Source organism: Mercurialis annua, linkage group LG1-X (assembly GCF_937616625.2).
Source record: "Mercurialis annua linkage group LG1-X, ddMerAnnu1.2, whole genome shotgun sequence".
Classification (NCBI taxonomy): Eukaryota; Viridiplantae; Streptophyta; class Magnoliopsida; order Malpighiales; family Euphorbiaceae; genus Mercurialis; species Mercurialis annua.
In genome coordinates, this window is record NC_065570.1 from 43,636,114 (window position 1) to 43,649,449 (window position 13,336).

General features: G+C 38.0%; 1 protein-coding gene across 1 annotated transcript; it reads left to right on the forward strand.

Annotated features, from left to right (window-relative positions):
- The first annotated feature begins 11,597 nt into the window (after positions 1-11,597).
- LOC126670593 (uncharacterized) lies at positions 11,598-12,710 on the forward strand. The gene has a single exon (XM_050364365.1). It carries the CDS (start codon positions 11,598-11,600, stop codon positions 12,708-12,710), a length of 1,113 nt encoding a protein of 370 aa, XP_050220322.1.
- The last annotated feature ends 626 nt before the right edge of the window (positions 12,711-13,336 follow it).

The following is a 13,336-nucleotide window of genomic DNA, read 5'->3' on the forward strand; positions in this document are numbered from 1 at the left end:
CATTTGTTCCCTATTGGTATAATACCATTGGGTAGATCGACTAGCTCCCAAACTTGGTTACTGTACATGGAATCCATTTCGGATTTCATAGCTTCAAGCCATCTTGAAGAATCTATATCACATATAGCTTCTTCATAAGTAGAAGGATCAACAATTTGATCATTTTCTCCATGAATAAACAACTCTTGAATATCATGAATAAAACCATATCTCTCCGGTGGATTAGATACTCTACTTGATCTTCGAGGTGTTTCTGTAGATTTTACTAATTCTGGTTCACTATGGGTTTGATCAATCTCCATTGTATCATTTTCTTGGTTTTTAGATGACTCCTCATCTAATTCAATATTCCTTCCTTTTCCACCTTCTTGAATAAACTCTTTTTCAAGAAAATGGGCATCCCGACTAACAACGATTGTTTGCTCGGACAGAATATAGAAATAATATCCTAAACTGTTTTTAGGATAACCAACGAACCTTCCCATGATTGATCTTGATTCCAACTTGTCGGTTATCAACTTTTTGATATATGCCGAACATCCCCAAATCTTAATATGCTTAAAACTTTGTTCCTTACCATACCATATCGTATAAGGTATTCTCGGAGCGGATTTAGTTGGTACTCGATTTAGAATATAATTTGCGCTAAGAAGTGCATGACCCCATAATGAAATGGGTAAATCAGTATAGCTCATCATTGATCGTTCCATGTCTAACAATGTACGATTCCTCCGTTCCGATACACCATTCAACTGTGGTGTTCCCGGAGGAGTTAGTTGGGATATAATACCGCATTCTCTTAAAAATGTACCAAACTCCGTACTCAAGTATTCACCTCCTCGATCAGATCGTAGGATTTTAATACCTTTTCCAATTTGGTTTTCTACTTCATTTTTGAAATCTTTGAATTTTTCAAAAGCTTCACTCTTGTTCTTCATAAGAACAAGATACCCATACCGTGATAAATCATCGGTGAAGGTAATGAAGTATAAATAACCACCTCGTGCCATTTCTTTAAATGGACCACATACATCACTATGTATGATTTCCAAAATATCTTTGGCTCTACCACTTTGTCCCATAAAGGGTGATCGGGTCATTTTGCCTTTAAGACATGACTCACAAGTTGAAATTGATGCTGAATCAAGATTGCCCAAGATTCCCATCTTATCCAACTTGTTAAGTCTATCTTCCGCAATATGTCCTAATCGTAAGTGCCATAATTGTTTCGAGGTCTGATCACTTATGGTATTTATTTCTAAAACATTATTTGTATTGCTAACATCTTCATTTATACAATAAAGACCGTTTTGTACATAACCATAACCAACGATTTTATTATCATAGATAATTTTACAAACATCCTTTGTAAATAGGAAATCATACCCTAATCTTTTCATACAAGATATGGACATGATATTTCTATAAGCGTTTGGTAAGTACAAAACATTATTCAAATACAAAACATGTTTATACAACAAAATAGAAGATGATCCTATAGCTTTAGCCGCAACGGTTGCGTTATTTCCAAGCTTCAAGATCACTTCGTCCTTGTCCAACTTCCTCTCATTTACTAGATCCTGTAAGGATGAACAAATGTGAGAACTAGCTCCGGTATCTAATACCCAAGCTTTGGACGAGCTATCGTTATTGGAATAACAAGAAATTGACATACCCTCACCGGGATTCTCATTCTTCTTGTTCTTGCCCTTGGATTCCAAATACTTGGGGCAATTTCGTTTCCAATGTCCCTCGCCTTCACAAAAGAAACATTTTCCTTTGTTCTTCGAGGTGCCCTTCTTTTTCGCAATGGCTTTTTGGGCCTTCAAAACATTCTTCTTAGTTTTCTTCTTCTTAGTCTTACTAGAAGAAGCAGCCACAAGAGAAACTTCCTTTCCCTTAACATTATTCTTTTTAGCAGTTATCAACATGTTTGATAACTCGGCAAGTGTACATTCTATCCGATTCATATAGTAATTCGTGATGAAATTACCATATGATTCCGGAAGGGATTGAAGGATCATATCCGTTTGGAGATTGAAGTCCATGATGAAGTCTAGACCCTCTAGCCGTTCGATACATCGAATCATCATGTTCACATGTTCTCCAACACCCTTTCCTTCGGAGTGCTTTGCCCGAAATAATTGCTTAGATATCTCATATCTAGCAAAACGACTTGATTCACCATACAACTCTTGTAAGTGAAACAATATTTCGCGAGCTCCCGGATATTTCTCGTGTTGCTTTTGCAACTCGTTATTCATAGATGCCAACATATAGCACTTGGCTTGTTCGTCATCTAACTTCCACTTGCGCAATGCCTCATGTTCCTCGGGAGGTGCCTCAATTGGCAATGGTCCCGGAACATTTCTCTCAAGAACATATGCTATGTGTTCACTTGCAAGAACTATTTTGAGATTTCTTAACCAATCAACAAAGTTAGAACCCACTAAGCGATTATTGTCGAGAATGCTACTTAACGGATTCGATTTCATCTTATCTTATCAACCTATAGAAAGCAAAGATCTCTAATTAGTATTATTGTCTTGTATATTTAAACCATAATGATTTGGTCTTTATCAAAATGGCCTCCCACTATCTTTTTCGAATCCTACACTTCCAAAATAGGAAACGTGAATCTTTGCTGGAAAAAGATTCAAGCGGGTGATTGAATTCTTATACTCATTTATCTTTCCCTCAAGTACTTAATGATATTCTTGGGATCAAAATGATATATAAGTGAACAACTACTTGTTCATCATATCTCATATGAGGTTCAATCATTTCCGGCTCCTAATGCTTTCACCCTCAAGTACTTAATGCTATTCTTGGGTTTCCAAATTAGTTAAGTTTAGCCAATTGAATCAACTAAGATGTATCGATTTGAATAATATACGACTCAGGTACGCCTAATTGCCTTTCTCGCCGTATATTATATCGACTACACCCGCAACATCGCATGCTTAACAATAAACTCGACAACATCTCTTGACGATATCATCTCACCCCTATGTATCCATAGCCGACAAGATGATAACTCAAAGCGTGTTAGTTTATTGCTCCAATGGAGAGCCATTGATAAATCAATTTAATGATTAATCAATATAAACTGAATCATTTTACTTTTAGGAAGATTTCTTAGGGTTTTAAGTTATTCCGGTCTCACTAAGCCCACAAAACATTTTAGCATACATCTCATAGATATTAAAGCTAAAATGAATCATGCAATCACACATGTATGATCATGGACTTCCTAGGTCTCATTCTTTAGCCACAAAAGAATGAGCAAACTATTATTTGTTCCGCATGTTTTGTCGACGACAACATAATGCACAAGCGAGTCACGTATTGTGTTAAATAATCACATTAGAAAAATTCCCAGGATAGATTGGAGGGTCACGAGCGGACCACTTAAGTACCAATCTCCTAGACAAAATTTAATCAAATGTAATTAATGTCACAATACCGTTTGCTTGTTTTTGCAAACAAGACCTAAGCCCTCGGAATTATAAATTACATGCCAATTAATAATTCCTAAGTCCATGATTATTAATACATGCATTCAATCGTAAAGCTTCAATACTTGCTGATACGGTGGCTCTGATACCACTGTTGGTGCAGCGGGACGTGAGGGTCCGAATCGTATATTTCAATTAAAAATTGGAATTTCAACAATTCGGATCCAGAAATTGATCATATCAATAACAAATGGATCGTCGTATCATCTAGTAATTAAAGCACGCATCTAGAAACCGTAAGAAGAATACCTATGTCGATTCTCCAACGATTCTTGTAGTCCCGATAGTACGGCGACCTCAAGCTCGTCCACACGAGTATGCGTCCGATTGAATCCTCGCCTTGAAGTAATCTGCAAGAGTTTCTCTTGCCGAGCAACCCTAAGCTCAAACTCTCGCCTCGATTACGTCTTTGCTGGGATGTATGAAAAACTTTCTCCAAGCTTTTCTGTGATTGATGACTACTTGAACTCCTTCAAATATGCTCTCTTAAGTGTGGTGTGTGTAGAATGAGCAAAGGCAACCTCTATTTATAGGGTAGAGCTTTGCTTAAGAATGCAACACCTCACATGCTAGGTGTCACACACCAAGCAAAGGTGTTGCCACCATTCGACACCTCACATGCTAGGTGTCACACACCAAGCATAGGTGTTTCCACCTTCTGACACGTCGGATGCTAGGTGTCACACACAGAGACATACATGACATCATCACGTGACATCATCATATGACATCATCGTGACATCATCACATGACATCATCGTGACATCATCACATGACATCATCGTGACATCATCACATGACATCATCGTGACATCATCACATAACATCATCACATTAACTTGGATAAAATACAATTAGGTGCCTACTAATTTATAACTCTTACAAATTAGTCCCTAATTTATACTTGTTTTTCATCTTAGATTAATTTCCGAGATATGCTAGTATCTATATGAAATTGATCTCTCGTAAACTTAATCGGTTGCACACCCTATTGTGTGTGAATAACTAGGTTCACATCTATATGGCAACGAGAGTCATAAGAAACGCCTTTCTTATATTAAATAATTAAATCCCATTAATTATTAATTCTCGTAGATCGTGAGTGACGTCTAGCAACATATCACGACCCCCAAATAGATATGAATGTTTCGATGCATTCTTTATGAACCAATGTTCATAATTACCGTACACTCAAAATTCCCTTCATCTAAGATTTTGATCTCGACTAGTGTCACGGTTAAGTCAAACACTGTTTGTCTTAATCATATGACCTCATCTCAGTTCTTATTCTTGATAAATATGGCTTCCTCTAGAAACAACTTTCTAAGTAAGTCATATACACCCGCGCAGGTTTTATCATCCATCAAGAACAATTTGAGATAGCATAGAATCTTTTCTCCGTTCATCCGGAGTGATAAATCCTCTCTTGGTTAAACCCCTATCTCCATATACAACTAACTAGAGCCAACACATCCCGCGACCTTAGCTCATGAAAGATCTAGGGATAAGGAGTATCAAACTCTAATCACCTATATACAAGATAGTGTCACCGCAAGTCAAAGGACATATGTACAATTATGAAATAGATGACATTAAATTGACTTTGATGAAATACCATGTATAAATCATCTAGCGTCACTTGTTCGACTCACTCAAACACTTTGAGTGTCCATATGTTTATTCTGATCCCCATTAAGTAGTATGAGACTCACTGCTTCCTATAATTAGTAACTCTTTACTAATCAGGAGAATAAACAGAGGTGACGATCTTTCCGGGATAATGCGATGCCCTTATTCGTAGGACCCCATCGATCCTGAACGGTTATTTAGATCACTTGTATAATAGAATCTGTCACTCATATTCTCAACACCTTAAGAATAGATTCTATCACAATGTGATAAGGACAATATGCAATAAATAAACACTTAGTTGACGAGGCACTTAGTTCAAATAAAACATATATATCATTGCCAATGGGATTTGTTTATACAAGTATAAATATAAAATGGCCCTAGGGCACATACTACTAACAGTGTTGACACTGCAAAAAGGCAGCTCATGACGAGAAAGGTTTAAAAGATCAAAAAACCTCAGGGGAAATGAGTAAACGGATAGATCAAATAGATCGAAAGACATATAGAGCATAAATAGGATGATTGAATATAACACAAGCAACAACACCACCGAAGAAATTTTTGGTATGAACAATTGGAATATATTAAAAGTTCTCACGTAAATAAGTTAAAAGGAGTATAAGCCATATAGAGCTTATCGAAAGGTTTGTCACCCACTATCTTATAAAGATAAGAATTCGGCGACCAACATATCGATCCCATTTGGTTGTAAACCAAATTGGTGAAACGAACGGCATTGAAGTAAAAGAAAGGGGAGAAATCTAAAGGAAAGTGCATCGCACCTTAAAATAGTAAGAGTATAGCACCTCAAAAGGTGAGAATAAGTATATAAATATGTAATAAAAGAAGATATGAAGTGATGGATATAGAACCAGAATACTGTACAAGACCCATGCAAGCGTCATGGGTCGTAGACTCAGAGACCAACCTGGAAAGTACCTGACCCAGTACGCAGCTAGAACTAATTAGATATCCGATAAGCACGCCGCAATCCCTTCAAATTAGGGATAAAGGCAAATCGTAACAAAATTATACTTGATGTCAACAAGGAACAATTGCACTACAACTCAAAGACTACGATGTATATATAGAACTGCCCAGGTCAAGTATAACTCGTATATTCACTTTTTATCACTCTGATTAAAACTCCATCAAAGACTGCCTTAGGCATCGGAGGGTGTTCGAGCCAAACATCGGCTCGAATCCTTCTAACTTGTTGATCTTGACAAGTGGAGCTTAGCGACAAGGACGATCATGAAAACTATCATTTGGCGCCGTTTGTCGGAACGATATTCGTTTCTAATGTAAGTTTTAATCTTGGTTTTGAGGACGGAATGAGTAAAAAGGAAGAACCACCACCGCCGGGAGTGGTCGTGACTACGGCAAGCCTACCTGCAAGCAGCGGTCCGATCCTCCCACCCCTGGCACCTAATAGAGGGATTAGGGTGACCATTCCGGTCTCCAATGGAACTGTACCAGCAACAACTGGAGTCGCATACGACATTACACCACCACCTATTGTGAGAAGCACATATGGAACACATCCTCCAGGGAACACGGCCTCGCCGTGGGGATATTATACTCGGCAGTATCAACCGCCTATGGCCTATTAGCAACCAACAGGGGCATGGTATCCAGGTTACTATCCATGGAGTCATCCTAACCAGTCAGGGTATGCGCGACCCATCCAGCCCATTTCTTTCCCCTCTCTGGATACGGAAGGAACAGTGATGTCTACAGCGCAGATACCTCCATATGTGCCCAAGGGGTACCTATGCCACCTCTCTATCATTAAGCGGTAATGAAGAGCATCAATGATTTCCAAGACAACCTGGTAGGACTAGCCAGAGATCAGGGAAAACATGCAGAAAAACAGAAAGAAAAAGTTGACGCAGAGACCCGACACAGGCGAAACCCCCAGTCACAGGAGAGAAAGGAAGAGGAGACGCACCCAAAAGAGGACAATCTGAGCCGGTAACTCAAAGGAAAAATGATGCCCTGAACAAAGGAACGGGAACTGACCCGCTCCTTGGGAACAAAATAACCCCAGAGAAGGTCGCAAACGTAGCAGCGCAGAACAGTGGCAGAATCCATGTGATTGACGATGATGAATCCAGAGGAACAAAAGTATCTGGAAAGCACAATAAAGACGCCGAAAGTCATTCTTCCAACAGGAGGAAAGGAGCAGAGGAAAAGAACAATATCGATGAAAGGATCAAGAATGCCATGAAGAAGTACCAAAGAGAGGACAAAGGAGTAGACGACGACCGGAAGGACGAAGATTCCCCACTCAATTCAGAGATACAGTCGGTAAGATTTCCTTCAAGGTTTAAATTACCAACCTTTGAACCTTTTGATGGAACAGGAGAGCCGAAGAGCCACATCTTAAAGTTCAAAATGATCATGATGCTACAAGATGTGACAGATCCCATGCTCTGCAGAGTGTTCCCTGCGACACTCAAAGGATTAACACAAAAATGATACTCGTACCTCAAAGCAGGGTCAATCAGTTCCTTCTCCGACTTAGCATCATCATTCAAGGCAAGGTTCATGACCAATATCCCCATGCAGAAGAGCTCCAGCGACTTGAGGAAGTGCAATCAAGGAGAGCAGGAAACCCTCAAGAATTTCGTCGAAAGATTCAATAAAGAAGCAGTGCAGATCGAAAACTTGAATCATGACACAACTATTGAGGAAATGAAATTAGGAACGAAGTTTGAAGAACTCCGGGACAAAATCCTGATGAAAAAACCAACCACTTTCCTAGACTTAATGTCACGACCCAAAATTATGAGCCGCGACCGGCGCTAGGGAATGGGAGTGATAGCTCCAAATCCCGTAGCAAGCCTAAAAACCTGTCTAAATTTTTCGCAAATCAAAAAATATTTCATATATTAAAATACATGTGACCCCATTTACAAATAATATTAGAGTTAAAAACGCGTTATACAAAATTCTAGTTAAAATATCTAGACTACTGCGGACTGCTAGAATAAAAACCTTCTTTTTCTTCTTATACAAATGACTTCCGAGAATTAAAACTTCGGAAGCTTAACTCTTCAAATCATATCATACCATCCCTGAAAAATGGGAGGAGCAACGGGGTCAGTATAAAACTGAGTGAGTTCACCAAATTACACGCAATATCACATAAAGGGTTAAAATTCATTGAAAATCCATTCTATATATCAAAAATAAACTTTTGATATCATATTGCGTATCTTCTTTACTTTCCTTCATAATTCTTTGTTTATTTCATAAACTTGTAGTTTATAAGTATTTGTCGTCATTGATTTCTTATTATGATATTGATATTTTTCTTTCTCGTTTTTTTGCATTAGTTTTCGACCGAATCTTAAATCTAAGTTTATATTATCATGATTCTAAGTCGAACTAAATCATTGGCAAGTCTCTTGTGACTTGATCCTTATGGTTGGGTCCCGAGATAGTTCAACCGAGTTACCCATAACCATATGGTACAGTCCCGAGATAATTCAACCGAGTTACTTGTACCATTTCTCAATCCCAAACGATCGATAGGAGTCCCGAAATAATTCAACCGAGTTACTCCTTAGACACGGGTCCCGAGATAGTTCAACCGAGTTACCTTCGTGTCTGCATTCGGACTCTGCACCCTGCAGGTCTTTTGAACTTAACTGTCGATTCATATAATTCCTATTGTCACTTAATAGGAGTGTTTGTTCCGTATTACTCCGCGATCTTGTTTCGTACAATTTCTCGATGTATATTTACTTTTTATTTCGTATGAGTCCCGAGGAATATTATCGAGAATGGATGAGATAGGGGTCCGGGATAGTTCTACCGAGTTCAACCTCGTATCTCAGTTCGTATTATTGGGTGTAACATAGTACAATTCTCATTTTACGTTTCCAGTTGATTTTGTATTTTTCGTTCTGTTGTATTGATCCTTTATGGATCATGACATGCACATTACAATCTACAAACATACATCTATAACACACGCACGAATGGGTATTTGTTATAATTAAAAGTACGTATAGGAACGTACTATGTTTCTTTATAAATATATGAGTAATAGTACATATAGGAATGTACTATATTTTTCTTATTTATATTTGGTTCGATTCACGTCATTTTACTTTACCCATCCCCGGTGCATTAACATTTATGTTATTATCAAAATAACACATTGTGATAAAACATCATTTTCAAAGCACACATATGTATACATTTTAAAAACAAACATTTCAAATATAAAAATATTCATATAGCTTTTCGTATTAAAATACGTAGCTTTATGAATATTGACGAGTAATTTAAAGTGTACTCACCACTTGCTATCCAAATTCTACAAATAATTATGACGATATCTCGATCCGTTTGCCTCAAATCTTTTCGATAGTCGCTTGTCCGATCTACGCAAATATAATAATAGCAAGAATTAATAATATTCTAACTATTATTAACTTGACCAAAAATTATGTTTCTAGCCAAATTCGGCTATCGAAACCGTTTACTTAAAATAGTCCGACCCCTAAACGAAATTGACATTCTTAAAGTTTAGAACATCGCCTACAACTTTCGTTTAGGTCTCCGACCATGAAACGCACCCGAAGGTGTCGAAAACAAGTTCATAAGTTATTTCCTTGGAGCTGTTTACAAGTGCAGGGCAGACTGCATAACAAAATGTTCTGTCCGAAATGAACATCCTAGAGTCCGATTCAACAAAAACTCAAACTTAGACAATTATAGTTAAGATCCTAAAGTTTCCGTATCAACAAACGGAACTTGATTTGGACCTATACAGCCCGAGATATTGCCTTTGCAATATCGCTGTTTTGCAAGACATTTTCTGCAAACGTCCTACTTGTTTGCGGACACTTATCTCGTAATTTAATTATGGCCCATTTCAAACACTCTTATCTCCAGGAACCCTAATCAGCATTCATCATATTTCCATCAATTATTTCAACTTTAAATCAGCCACAATCTATTCATGAAACTCACAATCCAATTTCATCATTGAATCAACATTCACTCTTAAACCATAGAACCTAAGCCATTTGTTATCAATTGTTCATCATTCAACATTTCAAAATTTCCAGCCACAATATTCACAACATAACAGCCTTAGTTCATCTATAATTTAACCATTAAACACTTAATCTAAAACTATAATCCTTAAGGATCATTAAACACGCCATTTATCACTTAATTACCGACAATCATCCTCAATTACTCATCCATTTCTCATCCAATTTTAATCTTTCAAATTCAAAATTTTCGGCCATGATCTTTCTCTAATATCTCAGCCTTAATTAATCACCACTTAACCATGAAAACATACAATTCATAGCTTATTATCATCCAAAATCATCAAAACACATCAATCACAAATTCTCACTTTTTGCCGAAATAAACAGCCCTATACTTATCAATTTCGTGCAAACTTTAACCAATAAAAACGTGAATTGATGCTTACCCTGAGTAGATGATTGAATCCTGAATCCATAGCCACCAAAATCATCGAATTTGATCGAGAAACGAGCTCCGTAGCTCGATTCTACCAAAACCGCTCCAAACCTTCATCTTTCTCTCTTCTCCATCTTTCTCTCTTTGTCTTTCTTTCTTTTTTTTTCTTTTAATGAATGATGATATGAATAAGATTGAGAAATTGATAAGTGTTGGAAGTCAAGATCTTCCTTTGGAAGTAATTGGCTAATATCAACTTTAGCCCTTAAAATTGCCACCTCCTCATTGTTTAATTCGTAACTTTTCTTTCGTCCAATTTAATTCGTCAATCGCTTAATCATTCCAACTCGATAAACTTTGTATTATTTATATCCAAATAAATAATATTATTTCCCTATCTCATATTTTATATTCCGATAATTTATTTTGGCAATTTTGGTCAAAATTGCTCAAATTTCCATTTTGAGCTAACTTGCACCTTTTCTCACTTTTTCGTCCGATACTTCATTTTAATGACCATCGATAACCACTTTATCGATATTATTTTCTTATCTTGAGAAAATAGAGTAAAATACAACTTTCTCCGGAAGTTTGTGGTTAAAAGTCCACTTTAGTCCTTAAAGTGGCTAATGTGCAACTTTAACCCTTATCCTAACTAATCGTCAAACTTTCTTCTAAAACGATTTCGTATACTTACGAAACTTTGACGATCATTTATTAATAATATTTCACGAACCTTGGCGTGAATATTATTAGCTCTGGCTTTCCAACTTATTTTGTTTTATTCCTCCCTTTTTTTGTCTCGATTAAATCCAATTTATCACATAATAATTTTCCATTTAAATTATTATTCTACGATAATTCCAATAGACCCGCTTCGGTCTAAGTCCTTATTATCCAACCCTAATCCGATATTCTCGTTCTTAATCTTTAAGGTTATGCCTCGTGGCACTACACGTAACACCTCAAAAATTTAGGTTATTACACTTAATGCTAATCGCTCATAAATATGTTGAGCTAGACCAAGCTCGAAGTACTCTGACAAAGCAACATGAACACACCAAACAAGATAGCTCCAGATACCGAGGGAAGAATGAAGAAGACAGACTGCGGACTAAGAGATATGGCGCAGGTCATAGACCTTATGATTTTACCCCATTGAATAAAGCACCAGTCTATATACTTAGCTGGATGAAGCAAAATCGAGTGATGTTCAACACACCCAGGAAGATGGATCCCGATATCCAGAGAGACAAAAGTAGATACTGTCGCTTCCATGAAGGCTATGGTCATGACACGGACAGATGCTGGGATTTGAAAAGAGAAATAGAGCAGCTGATCCAATCCGGACTTTTGAAGAAGTTTGTCAATGATAGACCAGGAGAGAAAAGGAAGGGGGAGCCCATAGAGAAGGAAGATCAAAATAAAAAACAAAAAGAAGTAGCAGGCGTAGTGCACGTAATAGAAGGAGGAGAGCCCTACAACAACACTCAGAAAAAGAAAAGAAATAGAAGAGGATCAACCACCATGTTTGCAATCGAAAGATATATAATCCCGGAGGTGTCATTTGGACCAGACGATGGACAACACGTCAAGGGACCGCACGATGACGCACTGGTGCTAGAGGCAGTGATTAGGAATCACCATGTGAAACGAATACTGGTAGATGAAGGCAGTTTCGTGAACCTATTCACTCTAGAAGCATTCAAAGAAATGAAAGGCTCAGCAACGGACCTGTGGAGGTCCTCGGTCCCACTCGTAGGACTCAGACGAACGCCAATACGACCAGAAGGAACTGTGAGTTTATACTTAGAGCTGGGAGACAAGAATGAAGGGCCAGTTAAGAAGATGCATGCTCAGTTCAAAGTAGTGGACCTTCCTCTAGCGTACAACAGCATTTTAGGCAGACCATTTTTGTACCAGTCCGGAGCAGTAACCAGTATCAGACTACTGACCCTGAAAATGCCAACATCAGAAGGAACAATAGTCGTTAGAGGAAACCAGGAAATGGCTAAAGAATGTTGCATGATGACGACAAAAGAAGATGAAAGTTTAACAATTGAGGCATTCCCTGGGAATGTAGTAGAGGAGGAAGAGTCATAGGGAGCAGAACCAGTAGGAGTTATGCAAGAACTTTGTTTGACAGAGACTAAGACAGTTAAAGTAGGCACAGACATACCAGAAGAGGTAGTCCAGGAGATAACAAAGATATTAAAAAAGAACGTAGAGTCCTTTTCCACAGAACCAGCGGAAATCATGGGGATTGATCCCAAGGTAGCATCACACAAACTGAACGTAGTTCCAGGGAGCATACCCAAAGTTCAGAAGAAGAGGAGATTCACAAAAGAGAGACAGAAGATAATCGCAGAAGAGGTAATTGCATTAGAAGCAGTAGGGCTCATCCGATAAGTCTTTTATCCAGAATGGGTGGCAAAATGTGGTCCTAGTAAAGAAAGCAAACGGAAAGTACAGAATGTGTGTTGACTTCACAGATTTGAACAAGGCCAGCCCGAAAGATAGCTACCCGCTCCCCAACATAGACCAGTTAGTAAACTAAACAGCCTGCTACCTCCTGTATAGCTTCATAGACGCAGCACAAGGGTATCACCAAATACCAATGGATGGAAAGGATAATGAGAAAACTTCATTTGTCACAGACCGAGGCACATATTGTTACAAAGTCATGCCATTTGGACTGAAGAATGCAGGGGCTACCTACCAACGCCTAG